The sequence below is a fragment of the Lampetra fluviatilis genome, chromosome 63 (genome assembly GCF_964198595.1).
Source record: "Lampetra fluviatilis chromosome 63, kcLamFluv1.1, whole genome shotgun sequence".
NCBI lineage: Eukaryota > Metazoa > Chordata > Hyperoartia > Petromyzontiformes > Petromyzontidae > Lampetra > Lampetra fluviatilis.
The window spans coordinates 5400470-5414088 of record NC_136337.1 but is presented as its reverse complement, the minus strand read 5'-3'; the positions used below and the strand labels follow the sequence as shown (position 1 = coordinate 5414088).

Here is a 13619-nt window from a genome sequence, read left to right as displayed (position 1 = left end):
ATGGATGATATCGGTCGCGAAAGTCCACGTGTTGAACTTTTTAAACTACGTCGCTCTTTTTCAGAAGCGACTTTGGGCCACAAACGATGGCTCATCCAAGTGGCTGATCGCCGTGGGCATTTGATATCGGCCACAAATTCACCGCTCTAAACGCGTGTCGTCGATTTTAAAACGTGGAGGGAAACGAACCCCCCCCTTCCCCACCAAATCATCCGGAGAAAAATCCACCCGACCCACGGTGGGGAGACAGAGACACACACACACACACCGCCAACTACCGAATATACACAGCAGGCACCAGCGTCGCTATCGAACCCACGAAACCTCCTGCACAGCAAGGCGAGGACGTTGAACACCCCCTTCGCCATCCCCCGCAGCCACGAAATTGGGAGCGAGCGGGTGGCGTTAGCCAAACAATGTTTACTTCTTTTTTTACGAAGCACATTGTGAGGGAGCCTATGGGCATGAGTCAGTTGCTAAGTTGTCGCGTCCAATCAGAGGGCGGCGGGAGGAGCAGCCCGAGGCTTAAAGGGGCCCTCAGGCACACCCAGACCCCCGTGCTCAACCCAGCCACACAGTCCCCCCTCCACCTTCCCCGACCTCACGAGGAACCCAGGTATGGGTTAGACTTGAGAGCCGGGATGGGGCGCGGAGTGATGGTTTTGTTGCGCGGTTTTACGGGGATAAGGGTGCGCGATGGGTTCTGGTGGGAGATTTGCTTTCTTTGTGAGGATGTTAAAACATTTAAATGTCAATGCGTTGTGGGGAGCGGTGGTGTAGCGGTTAGCGCGCTGCGCTATGAACCTGGCGAGCCGATTATCTCAACCGGTCCTGAGCCTCCCCTAGGTCGACTCATCCTAAAATGAGTACCTGGTGCGTGGTTCTAGCCACACCAGCCCATTGTGCGCCATCCTGTTCGTCACAGGTGCTCGCTAGCAGCGCTTTAACCCAACAGCCTAAGCAGGCTACATGGGAGACCTTTGTCTTTGCGAATGTGAGAATCGCAGTGTTGACGGTGGTTAATCTGGATTGAAAAATATCTAATTTCTTTAAAACAGATTTTTGTGTTTAGTTCGTTGTGCTTACCCACGGCAACTCTGATTAGCGCGGTTGTCTGCGTAGGGTGCAGACAACCGCGCTAATCAGAATGTTAGGGCAAGTGCTGTTAGCCAGCACCTATGAAGGCCAGAACGGCACACGAGGGGGTTGGATGGCCAGCACCACGCCCGGCCGCCTTTGTTTCCCTAGTGGCGATGTTTTACACACCGCACTAGGTACTCATTTGAGGCTGAGTCGACCTAGGGTAGGCCCAGGACCGGTTCAGATAATGGCCGTGAGCGGGAATCGAACTCGGCTCGACAGGTTCAGTAGCGCAAGCGCGCTAACCGCTACACCACCGCTCCCCATAAGTTTAACAAAGACAAAGATCCCCCGTATAGCCTTAACACACACGCGCGCGCGTAAGGGGGTTTGGGGCAATTTGAGGACATGGGGGGGTGACGGGAGAGGAGGCGGGTGTCACTCACGTCCATGCTGCCGGGCTCTCAACACGTGTCCGTTTGGCAGTTCGTGGGGGGCGGTGGGGGGTGGTGGTGGTGGTTAAATGTTTCCTGGGCAGTGAGCGCCAAAGACCCCGAGGCCGCCCGTCTGTGAAGACGGAGACGCGTTCGTCATTAGTCGTGGACCTTTTTTTTCATTCATCGTCGTCCGGAGGCTGACTTCGCGTGCGCTGGCCGTCTGCCCTCCGGTTGTGTTTTCGACTTTCAATTTACTTCTCGGAGTAAGAAGCACGCCCCCCCCACCACTAAGGAAGGGCATAGCAACGCTTTGCATTGTAAATTAAACGAAGGTCGTAGCCCCACCCCACCTGCCCACCTATACAATGAAGACGCACGTGTAAAAACAAGATTAAAATGAGGGGGGCATACTCAAGTTGTGCCGCGTGCTGTTCGGCGTGATGTCCGACGTTTCGGTCCACTGCCACCGATTATCACCTCCGGTTAGCGCGGTTGGCTACGTACGGTGCGAAAGAGGTTCAACATATGCCTGCTGATGTCAAAGCCCCACAGCAGCCGATATCGTGCAATGCTATTCGCCGGTACAAGCGCTCTCCAGGCTCGCTCCTGCTTAGCGTGCGGGGCAATTTCGTGGGAGCATCGATGGGTTCGGGGCGCATTCTGGGTGACGCTGTCGTTGAGCCCGTGACGGGAACGTGGAATTTCCACCGCGGAATCGAGATTGCCAACGGTGTGAGTTAGGCAGCGAGCGAGCATTGGTGAACGGACTGATGAGTCCTGATGAGGTCGAAACCTCCCCCCGCCACCCCTTCCTCGTTTCGCCCGTCGCCTTTGTTGGCGTGGCCAACACATTTTGAATCGGCGAGGTTCTAACACGGCAATGTGGCCGACGCTTGGGGTGATTTTGCGCCGGTGTGTCCGGAGAAGGCTGAGATCTTTCGAACATGCAGTGCTGCCGCTCCCCGGGTGGTGGTGTTGGTGCGAATACTGAATAGGTCTGGCGATTCTGGTCTACTCGTCATGCCAAAAACACGGTCGTGGTGGTGGTGTTGTTGTCCTATAGGGAGACGGAGCCATCTGCAGCCAAGCTTCACGATTGTGTGAATTCCATTCCTAGGTCCGTTGGGGGTTTTCAGTCCGTTTCACCCTTTCAATCGCGTCTTAAAACTCACCTACTTGTAAGGCTACCCCTGTAACTTGAGATATGAGAAAAAGTCTGATTATATTTTCCGTTTTATTATTATTCGCTTATACCATGGTTCTTCATTTTATTGCAATTTCGAGTGTAGTCATTGATATTGTTATCATCAGTTTTCTATTTCGCTTATATTACATATATACGTGTGAGTGCAGTTTTATTTTGATGTACAGCTCTTTGAGCTACTTCATATATATAAAATCGCGCTTCATAAAATCGAGATTAGTATGATTATTACGATTGTTAAATCTGGAGAGAATACAGGAGCCCGCGGCCGTGTTTGTAAACAGTGCCATGGGGCAGCTGTTGTCCCCACAATGCACCTGGGGGAACTCCATCCAGCCTGGTGCAGTGTCCGGTGACAGGACTCGCCCGGCACGTGACACCCACGCAGAGCAGACAGAGAGATCACGGCATGCTTCGTGACAGACGTGACAGGCGATGGTCGATTGGAACAAACAAACAAACGGAAAAAAGCTCCTTAATATATTTGGAAACGGTGTAGTGGGCAGATGATTAGGGGGGAACATTTGCAGATGAATGACATCAGTGAAAACTGTTCAGAGAAGCGAAGCGCTGCAGTCTAAATACAGATTCTGATTTTGCAGTGGGGTTGGGCAGGACACGTCGTGAACTGGAAAGGATGGATGATCGCTGATGGATAAGAATAGCAACGGAGTTGGCGAGCCGTGGGATGGCAAGTGTCAAACAAGTGTTGCAAAGAAGCATTCATGAACAGACGTGCACTTCAGATCGCACTGAAAGGCAGAATGAGGAACACGCGGTTTAGAGAAAATGCGCAGGTTAGTGACAACTTTCAAACGCTGTTTGGTGATGTAAGTGGATTTGGGCAGGACACGTCACGGCTAAAAAGGGGCAGACGATGGCCGATGCCTAGGAATAGTGATGGAGTGGCAGCCAAGGAATGGAACGCGACAGAGAGGAGGAGGTCGACCGGGAGGAGATGAAGCGATGAAATCATCTCGAGTGCAGGTTCTGTGTGGAGCAATACATCGCAGGGTCGCGAGAGATGGCCGCGACTTGGGAGGGAGGGAGGCCTTGGTCCACCAGTGGCTCGATGGTGGCCGATGATGACGATGACATCGAAGCCCTAGCAATGTGGGATGTGTGCGTGTGTTAGGGTGCGGTCTCTGTGTGGTGGGGAGCGGTGGTGTAGCGGTTAGCGCGCTGCGCTATGAACCCGGCGACCCGAGTTCCATTCCCACTCACGGCCAACACCAGTGACGATTATCTGAACCGGTCCTGGGCCTCCCCTAAGTCGACTCAGCCTCAAATGAGTACCTGGTGCGGTGTGTAAACATCGCCACTGGGGAGACAAAGGCGGCCGGGCGTGGTGCTGGCCACCCAACCCCCTCGTGTACCATTCCGGTCTTCATAGGTGCTCGCTAACAGCACTTGCCCCAACAGTCTGCTCAGGCTATACAGGGGATCTTTGTCTTTTGGCCTCTGTGTACGTTTGGAGCGCACCGCTCTCTGACCCCGGTGACCTGGGGTTACATTCCTGGCGAGGCACTCGAGTTGCTCGATTGGTAATTGAGGGTGCTCTGGGTCTTGTGTCAACACCCGGGTCGCCGCCTCCATCGTAACTTAAGCAAAGTGTGGACGTCGCGTGCGGTCCAAATGGACGCCACGTGACGTCGTGGGAGTGGCGTAACGGAGGTGACGACACGTGTAGTGACGTCACAATTTAGGACCAATCCGAAACGTGTTCATGTTGGTTCATCTGAAATGTTGCTTCTTGGAGCCGATTTTTGTCTTTTGTTTTATATTCATTTCGGAAATCAGAGACGTCTCCCTGGTGTGGATCAGTGTGTAGCTGTAGGGGTGTTGTGCGTCAGTGTGTAGGAGTATGCGGCTGTGTATGTGCGTTTGTCTCGGTGTGAAATGCGGGGGGTGGTAGTGTAGCGGTCAGCGCTGCGATCCCACGCGGCGCGAGTTCGATTCCCGCTCACAGCCAACACTGGCAGTGACGATCATCGGAACAGGTCCTGGGCCTCCCCTAGGTCGACTCGGTCTCAAATGAGTACCTGGTGCGGTGTGTAAACATCGCCACTAAGGAGACAAAGGCGGCCGGGCGTGGTGCTGTCCACCCACCCCCCCCCGTGTACCGTGCTAGCCTCCACAAGGTGCTTGCTAAGCGCACTCGTCCCAACGGTCCACACGGTGGGAGAGTCTTTGTCTTGGCGTGTGTGCGTGTGTGTGTGCGTGTGTGTGTGGCTAGAGCCAATTGAACGACATGTGCGGACGAGAGATCCGTCTTAATTTTACCTCCCTGCCCTCTTGCCACGCTCTCCCCTTGCACGGTCATCCTCACGAAGCGGGGGTGTTGAGTGTCTCTATTTTTAAGTCGTCGACACTCTCCGCTGCCCGCATCGGAGCCAACAGCACGGGGTGGTTGGGGACAGGCACCAGAGCAGCTCCCGGCCAGGTGCAGGCAGTCAGGCAGGCAGCCAGTTAGGCAGCCAGGTAGGCAGGCAGGCAGCCAGCCAGGCAGGCAGTCAGGCAGTCAGACAGGCAGGCAGTCAGCCAAACAGCCAGGCAGCCAGGCAGTCAGTGAGTCAGGCAGTCAGGCAGTCAGGCTTTCAAGCAGGCAGCAGTAGCGGTGTGGTGTTGCGCTTTGCTCACGGTCAGCGGCGTATATTTGAGTGTGCAGGCGGTGCAACTGCACCGGGGGGAGCCATGGGCCGAAAGGGCCTGGAAAGGAGTGGAGGGGTGAAGGTGGCCGGGCGGGGGGTGACAATTACAATGTGACATGTATGTATGTACGTATTTTGAACCTCTTTTACACCATATGTAGCCAACCGTGCTAGGATGCAGATGAAGCACAACAAACGAAACACACAAAAAAAAATCAGTTCTAAAGAAATGAACTCGTCAATCGAGATTATCTCAAAGTGCAATAGCTCCGGCGGCTTCTTCTTAATTTCGGAAGGAAGAGCGTTCCAGACGGCCGCAGAAGCAGCACGTCTGAAAGCGCTGAGCGATGCGGATTACCGCCGTATTTGTCCGACGGTTTAGCCAACAGCCGCAGCTGCTACCGCGGGGATGGCCCGAGTCTGCGGCCATCCTCATCCATTCCACCGCTACCACTCACTGGCTCACAGACCGTGAAATCGCGAACATCTCGAAGTCACGAGAGAGAAACATTTCGCGATGCCGGTCCGGAGTTCGTTCCATCGCCCGCCGACGCCGCTTTCGTAGCGAGTTTGGTGGCACGCGCTCAATCAACCCGTCTTTGTTTTACGTGGCAATATCACCCTCCGGCGTGCACGTTCGGCCACGCGCGGCGCGAAAGGAGTTCGACAAACGTGGGCATCGGCGCACAGTTGCAGCAGAACGGGAACTGTGCGGGGGAGGGGGGGGGGTGTTATAGGGCAGCAACAGGAATGAGAAAAAATAAACCGGTCACGACCTCGGCGGAGGACAACCGACTGAGCGAAACAAGTTGAGGCCGCGCGCAATGCAAAGTGCAACCGGTGCGCAACCAGCAGCACAAAGGAAGTAAGTGGCGAATTAAATCAATGATAAGTTTTAAAAAAAGCGGGGCGCGTTTCCCCCACCGCCACCCACCACCTCCCCTTCTCCCATGTGTAGCGACTGACTCGGAGACACTAAGAGTCGGAGGCACTCTGTTTATTAACACGGCCTAACAGTCAACACTTTCTGTAACTCGTCTTAAAATGAACTACGGCTCCCAGTCAGGACAGCTGTTGGACTGCCTGACTGGCGACGCCGAGACGGCGAAGACTCCAGCAGCAGTGCGACGGGGATCCCACTCCACACGACAGTCCCGAGGTCCCCTACAGGGACCCCTCTTATATACTGTCAGCGTGGCCTGGCTCCGCCCCCGGCCACACCCCTTTTCTGGAACCCACCCGCGGGTTTCTCGTGTGGCCCTTCCGTGACCTTTTCCCGACATCCTTCTCTGGTGTATCACGTGGCCTGCTGTCGGTCAGGGGTGCTGTAAGCTGCATATCCCCTTCCCTGCCAGCAGCCAGCGCTATGCTGTTACGTGACCAATTCTATGTCACTACACATGTTTGATTGTATGGGACGGCAGGTCTTGCACAGGCCACGGAATTGAGCGGTTGCAAGGTGCGCTGTGTTCCACATCTTGCTCGGGGCTGTGTTTCGCGTCCAGTGCCACGTGATCCCGGACGAGAGGGCCAACCAATGCACTTCTGTGGGAAATTCTGATGGGGTCCTTTTTTTCTCTCCATGATGCACAACGAGGACTGCACGCGATTTCCACGCGCGTGTGGTGTGTGTGTGTGTGGTGTGCGCATTGAGTTTCGATGATTAACAACAACAACAACAGAGGAAACCCATCGTGCAGCCCCATCCAAACCTTTCCGTGTGCAGCGACGCGCGCGCACAGCATCACCGCCGCCCCTCGTTGAGATGGCCACATTTACTAAAGTCTTCGAGTCCATATGGTGGTGCTTCTGATATGTGACAACTCCCAAACACGTGCAGTTCTTGTGAGCCGGTGGGCCTGGACAAGGCCGAAAGAACTCTCGCCCACCTGCACGAGTGTGTGTAGCAGGTGCGATCCACTAGGGAGACAAAGGCGGCCGGGGGTGGTGCTGGTCACCCACCCCCTCGTGTGCCGTGGCGGTCTTCAAAGGTGCTACTGGCTAACAGCACTTGTCCCAACAATCTGCTCAAGCTATACGGGTGATCTTTGTCTGTGTGTTGTTTAAATCCAGTGTGTGTGCTATCGACGCAGCCTGTGAATGGCACAAACGGCGGAGTGAATGCGCCTCCGTTAGGTTTCAGCCCCGTGGAGTCGGGCACTCGGTCACGTATGTCTGTATGTTGAACGTAGCCCCAAACATGCTAAATCGGTGAGCGGCCCCATCCGCTCTCCGCCCAGAATGAATCAGAAATGTCTCCAGTTTCATCGTTGCCCCAAATAGTGTCCGTGCACCTTGGAGAGATATCAGATACATTTCCAAAAACCGACCCCGCCAAATGTCTCCGCAAATAACCCGTGAGCTCAGCAGGGTTTGGTCGGTGATGCTGCCGAGATGACACTCACCCACTGCCCCCCCCACTGCCCCCCCCCACTGCCCCCCCCCCCACTGCCCCCCCATGCCACCCCTCCGCACGCCCCCTAGAATTCTCGACATCATTCCCGGTGCTGTTATTAGTGCTTGCTGCAAGTGAACCACAATACCTTTGCTGACCTTGTCGACGAGCATAAACCATCAGGGAAACTGTGGTCATCCCCGCTAGCAGCGGCTTCCGACTTACCGTCGAACAAAGTCGGTGGTCACCTGTTTGAAGCACCCTGTATATTTATATTTAATCTAAGGCCGTGTCTAAATTGACTGTGTGCTCGTAAATACTTGTCGGTAAGGGGTGGGCCGTTCCTACAAATTACAGATCACAATCGCAGAGGAATCACAAAATTAAAACCATTAAAATTTTACCTATGAAAATAAATGTTTTTGTTATTTTACCAGGTAAATCCCACTGAGCTACATAGCAGCTATTTTTCAGGAGCGACCTGGCCACAAACGATAGCCCAACGAAGTGGCTTATCATCATCACGTGCATATTTATGGCAGCCAAAGACTCTAAACGCGTGGTGACGTTGATTCTAAATGCGGAGGGGAAAAGCCGGCGGACCCGGAGAAAAATCCATGCGACCACGGAGAGAGAGACACGCAGACTGCAAATATACAGCAGGCGTCCTGGTCGGGGCTCGAGACCCACGATCTCCTGCATACCAGGCGAGGTAGTTAACATCTCGCCACATATGAGCTGCAAGGCAGCAGCAGCAGCTAGGCGCCGGGGAGCCGACGTTAATACAATTGCCGGAGCTCTGTGAACCTCTACGTATGAAGGTCTTTTAACACCAAGTTAATAATGAGTGTGTATAGGTGTGCGTGTGTGAACGTCGATCTGTATGTAATCCCACCGATGTCTTTGGTGGGATTACATATCCATGACAGCGCTGTAGATACGTTGAGAGTTATTATTCTTTAAAACGGACGCGTGAGATTGCTGTTGGTTAGGCATTGAGGCCACAACAACAATAGAGCATCATGCCTTGGGATATTTTTTTGTAAATTATCAATGGGTATTGTTCACGAGATATGCCTTTAAAAGCAAGGTAAGTTTGTGCCATTAGATGTCTTGCTGTTATCAATTGTTCATGATTTACGTTCTCAATCTTTGCTGTTTCTCTGCTCCTCCTTCCCCTTTTGCTCAATCCACGCTTTCGCTCTCTCCCTCTCTTCATCGGCCCCCTCTTCACTGCAACAAACATCCCCCTCCACACACCCCCGCCTCCCCTCCTTAATCTCCCCACTCATAACCACCACCACCGTTACTGTTCCCTCTTCATATTCTCATTACATGGCTTTCACTCATTAACCGCATTCACCCCCCTCTCTCATCCCCCCCTCGCCCCCCTGGCCCCCATCGCTCCAGCATCCGCTGCTGCTATGTCGGACCGCTGCCAGCACTGCCAGACGCCACTGGCCGGGCGCTCGTACGTGATGAGGGAGAACCGCACCTACTGCTCCGAGTGCTTCGAGAAGCTCTTCTCGCACGCGTGCGCCGCCTGTGCCCAGTCCATCGGGCCCGGCCAGCGGGTACGGCGGCCACGACCCACCCTGCCCCGGGCAAAAGACAGAGATCAGCCTGCCCCCTACGCCCCACGTTCAATCCACTCCCAGCCACACCAATACCGCCCGGGCACACTGATACACTGATAAAGATCGCCCCGCACTTTCACAACTCCACACAACCCTCACCATGCCACCCATCCCAATGCATGAGGCACACTGACACGCTGACAAAGATCGCCCCACACTTTCACAACTCCACACAAGCCTCACCATGGCACCCATCCCAACACCAAGGGGCACACTGACACGCTGACAAAGATCGACCCCCACCCCCCAATACTCCATCCCGGGGACGCATCTGGACCCAACCTGTAGAATGATTGTAACGTTGCCATGAACGAGTTATGTGGATCGAACGAAAAGAAAATAAACTATTTTCATGTTACCAGGTAAGGCCCACTGAGCTATGTGGCACTTTTACAGAAGCGACCTGGTCATCACAAACTATCGCTCAACGAAGCGGCTTCATCACGTGGAGGGGAAAAAAACAGATGACCAGGAGACAAAATCCACGCGACTACGGGAGGGGGGAGGATAGAGAGAGAGACGCGCACAAACTCCACATTTACAAACAGGCTTCGCCCGTGGTCGGGATCGAACCCACACGAACCTCCTAGCGCGCCAGGCGAGGTAGTTAACATCTCATCTTGACCACCGCGACGGCACCCAACCACCCCCTGTCCTCTCTCAGGAGCTGATCGTGAGCGGCAAGCACTACCACGACAAGTGCCTCAAGTGCGGCCGCTGCGGCGTGCCCGTGGCCAACAAGCCGTACGACTCGAGCGGGGACGTGCCGCTCTGCAGCGCCTGCGCCGGCGCTTCGCCGGCCGCAGCGACTGGGGCGCTGGCCAATCAGTGCGTGGGCTGCAGGAAGGTCATCCACCCAGGTGAGTTGCGTGGGCTGGGTAGGTGGGTTGGGTTGGGTTGGGTGGGTCGTGTGTGTCAGGTGACATAGTAACGACGTTATGAGCTCAACGGGTGTGGCGATTGGTCATTTGGTGAAGAGGGCCCAGGAAGGTCATCCACCCAGGTGGGTGGGTGGACTGGGTAGGTGGGTTGGGTTGGGTTGGGTGGGTCGTGTGGATCAGGTGGCGTAGTAACGACGTTGTTATGAGCTCAGCGGGCCAAGCGTGGACGATCTAAGCGCGCGACACGCCTTCCATTCGATTATGAATTCCACGAGGCTCTGCGTCTGTTTGCTGTTTGACCGCAGGCACCGCGAAGATAGTGTACGAGGGGAAGACCTTCCACGACCACTGCTTCAAGTGCTCCCGCTGCCACGAATCCATCGGCAAGAAGGGCTTCATCCCCGTGGGCGAGGCCGTCTACTGCGCCCCGTGCCACAAGAAGATTTAGGGCCGGCGGTTTGGGAGCCGCGGCCTCGGTGCCGTGGTAAGAACAATCCCTCTACAGATAGCACGCTCGAGTCATGGTGGGGGCAGATGCGCCACGGTGGCTAGGAGATGTTAACTCCCTCGCCTGGTGTACAGGAGGTCGTCGTGGATTCGATCCAGAACCTGACGTTTGTGTCTCTGTCTCTCTCTCTCTCTCTGACCGTGATTGCGAGGATTTTCTTTCCTCCGGTGTCCTCTCTCGTTTTTTCCCCCCTCCGCATGGAGAACCAATGCACGCTCAGAGTGTTTGGCTGCTTTGAATTCTGACGCGATAAGCCACTTCGTTGGGCGGTTACTTGCCATGGACAGGTCGCTTCTGAAAAAGAGGTATATCGCTCGGTGGGCTTTACCTGGCCAAATAAAAAAATAGTAAAATAAAAAATGGAACGCAGAATCGTATATTCTTGGCCTCTGTACGCACGTGTGACAAAATCGGCCCCAAATTAGCTCAAGTGGTGCCGGATTCACCAAATATCTCGAGGTCAAACATTTGTGTTACATAATATGTTGGGGTCAAATGCATATATAAATATACAGAGCTCAAAAATCATCTCAAATTCAAAAATACATAAGTGCGTGAGTGCGGGCGGAGTAGCGACGCTCACAACGAGCGGAGCGCCGGGTGGCTAAAGCACAGCAAGTTGGCACAGTAGGGGGCACGGGTGGTGCATCAGCCAGTCATCTCGGTCATCTCAGTCAGTCGACCCGTGGCACCTGAGTCTGCCCCGTGACCTTCTGCCAGCGGGCGTTCGACACTTCACGTGGCCTCAAGGTGCACTTGGCCTGGCACAAGCATCGTGGTGACGTCACCGCCACTTAGTGTCGAATGGCGGTTGTTGTTGTGCGTGCGTGCATGAGTGCGGGATTGAGTAAGTTGGTGGGTGGGTGCGCGTGCATGATTGAGTGAATGAGTGTTGCAGCAGCCTGCCGTGTATGGCAGTTGAACACACCCATGGATAAGTAAACACGGCCAGCCTGATATGACAACAATAACAACGATTTATAATCGACAAGGCGCCACTCAAACAATGCATCTCAGAGCGCCAGCATAGAACCGGAGTCCTCGACACGGGTGGACCGAGTGATCGTGTGAAGTCCACTGGACACAGTAGCAATATCAGAGCAACGAGCAGGTGACTGACCGGGGGGGGGGGGGGGGGGGGGCAAAGCGGAGCGACCACGGCGACTGCGTGGCGCCCCCCACCACGTGACAAGCTCATGACGCGACTCCACGGTGCGTGTCTGTGAACTGCAGGTGGCTTCTCCGTGCATGTCTCCTACACCCCTCCCCCATCTCCCCCTCCCCACACCGCCCCCCTTTCCCATGTGGCCTATGGGGTGGGGGGGGGTGTGTGAGGACCCCGTGGCTCCCATCGGCTTCTACCCAGCGGACCAGCGGGAGGAACGTGGCTGGTGGTGCGAGGCGCGGGGGTCCATGGTGCCGGCGTTCGCGGCCACGTGGCCAACTTGCTGTTGAACCGCGCGCGGGTGGTCGGGACTGGGCCGTTCGTCGACGTCACCGTCGACGTCACCATCGTCGTCGTCGTTGCCGTGGTGACCACGCGCCGTTACCACGGTGACGGCGCGCGCAACTGGATCCGTTATCGGTTTCTTATGGGGGGACGGGACAGCGGTAATCGATTCTCGCCAAATTATCCGTGAAGTGAGAAAGAAAAAAAAGATTTGAAAAAATCCCACCCGTAAAATGTCGACACGTTCGTCAATAACGCCGCGCGCGCGCGCGTGCGTGTGTGTGTGGGGGGCGCCTTGAAAGGGACAAATGTATACCGTACCGGGAGACGTTTCGGGCATTAACCCTTCTTCGTGGCAAGCGAATGGAGAGGTCGGAGAGATAGAGCGGCGGGGAGAGACCGAACCTCACGCCGAAACTGCGTCCGTGTGAAGCCCTCCACCACCCGACACGGCCAAGCAAGTTGAATTGTCGCGCGGTGTCAAAGCGTTTGTTACGAGTGCTATTTACCGCTCGCTTACCGCAGGTAAAGTCGAACAATTTATTTGATCGGTCGGGTGGTGGTGGTGCGGGTTGTCGAGACGACACAGATATGGCCAGATCGTTACGTGGCCGAGCCCAAAAATCTACGACGAATCGTCGCAGCAGCTAAACACACGCAACACATTCGCCATTGACACTCTGACGCCTTCAAATGAAGAGTGTGTGTGTGTGTATATAGTAGGCGACGTTTCGGGCAATTGCCCTTCTTCATATGACATAGAGAGGCCAGAAAGGAGAGACATTAAACAGATAATAATCTCCCTCTGTGTGTGCCGTGTAGAAGGGACATTGCCCGAAACGTCGTCCATGATGTATTTTTTGAAGGCCCCCCCCCACCGTCCCCCACGCAGTGCTGTTATTGACACGTAACGTGTCGAGGTGGTTGTTGATGTTGTTGTCAGCGCTTGTACACCACTGCCAACGCAGCATCGTCAACAAAAGCAACAACAACAACAACAAAATGATCCGTGTAATAACAACAACTAGAATATGACCACCACACCAGTCGAGACAATGCAAGGTCGTCTTCTCACAGTGAACGATACGTCCCCCTTTGTGTTATTGTTGTTGTTTGTACAGCAGGGGTGGCCAACTGCGCCAGTGTAGAACGCCGATGGGTTTGCTTAAAACCAAACATCCTCAACGGGTGGATTTTTTGCATGTGCTTATGTACACTACCATATTGGATGTGCTCCGTCGTATTAGAATTCATAACGCTGATTGCCGGCATAGCCCCATTTACTTGACAGCCAACAAGACAAAGACAAAGGTCCCCCGTGTAGCCTTAACAGACTGTTGGGGCAAGTGCTGCTAGCGAGCACCTATGAAGGCCGG

General features: G+C 54.7%; 1 protein-coding gene across 1 annotated transcript; it reads left to right on the top strand.

The window, feature by feature from the left end:
- The first annotated feature begins 568 nt into the window (after positions 1–568).
- Positions 569–13089, top strand: LOC144951727 (four and a half LIM domains protein 2-like). The gene is made up of 5 exons (XM_078882061.1): positions 569–616; positions 9178–9341; positions 10069–10264; positions 10591–10769; positions 12027–13089. Exons 2-4 carry the CDS (start codon positions 9192–9194, stop codon positions 10731–10733), a joined length of 489 nt encoding a protein of 162 aa, XP_078738187.1. The 5' UTR covers positions 569–616; positions 9178–9191; the 3' UTR covers positions 10734–10769; positions 12027–13089.
- The last annotated feature ends 530 nt before the right edge of the window (positions 13090–13619 follow it).

Bases quoted from the DNA above. Each gene is read 5' to 3' on its own strand.
- LOC144951727 (XM_078882061.1), top strand. From the start codon at position 9,192: ATGTCGGACCGCTGCCAGCACTGCCAGACGCCACTGGCCGGGCGCTCG. The intron at 9,342-10,068 runs GTACGGCGGCCA...GTCCTCTCTCAG, and splicing joins CCATCGGGCCCGGCCAGCGG to GAGCTGATCGTGAGCGGCAA. The intron at 10,265-10,590 runs GTGAGTTGCGTG...GTTTGACCGCAG, and splicing joins CAGGAAGGTCATCCACCCAG to GCACCGCGAAGATAGTGTAC.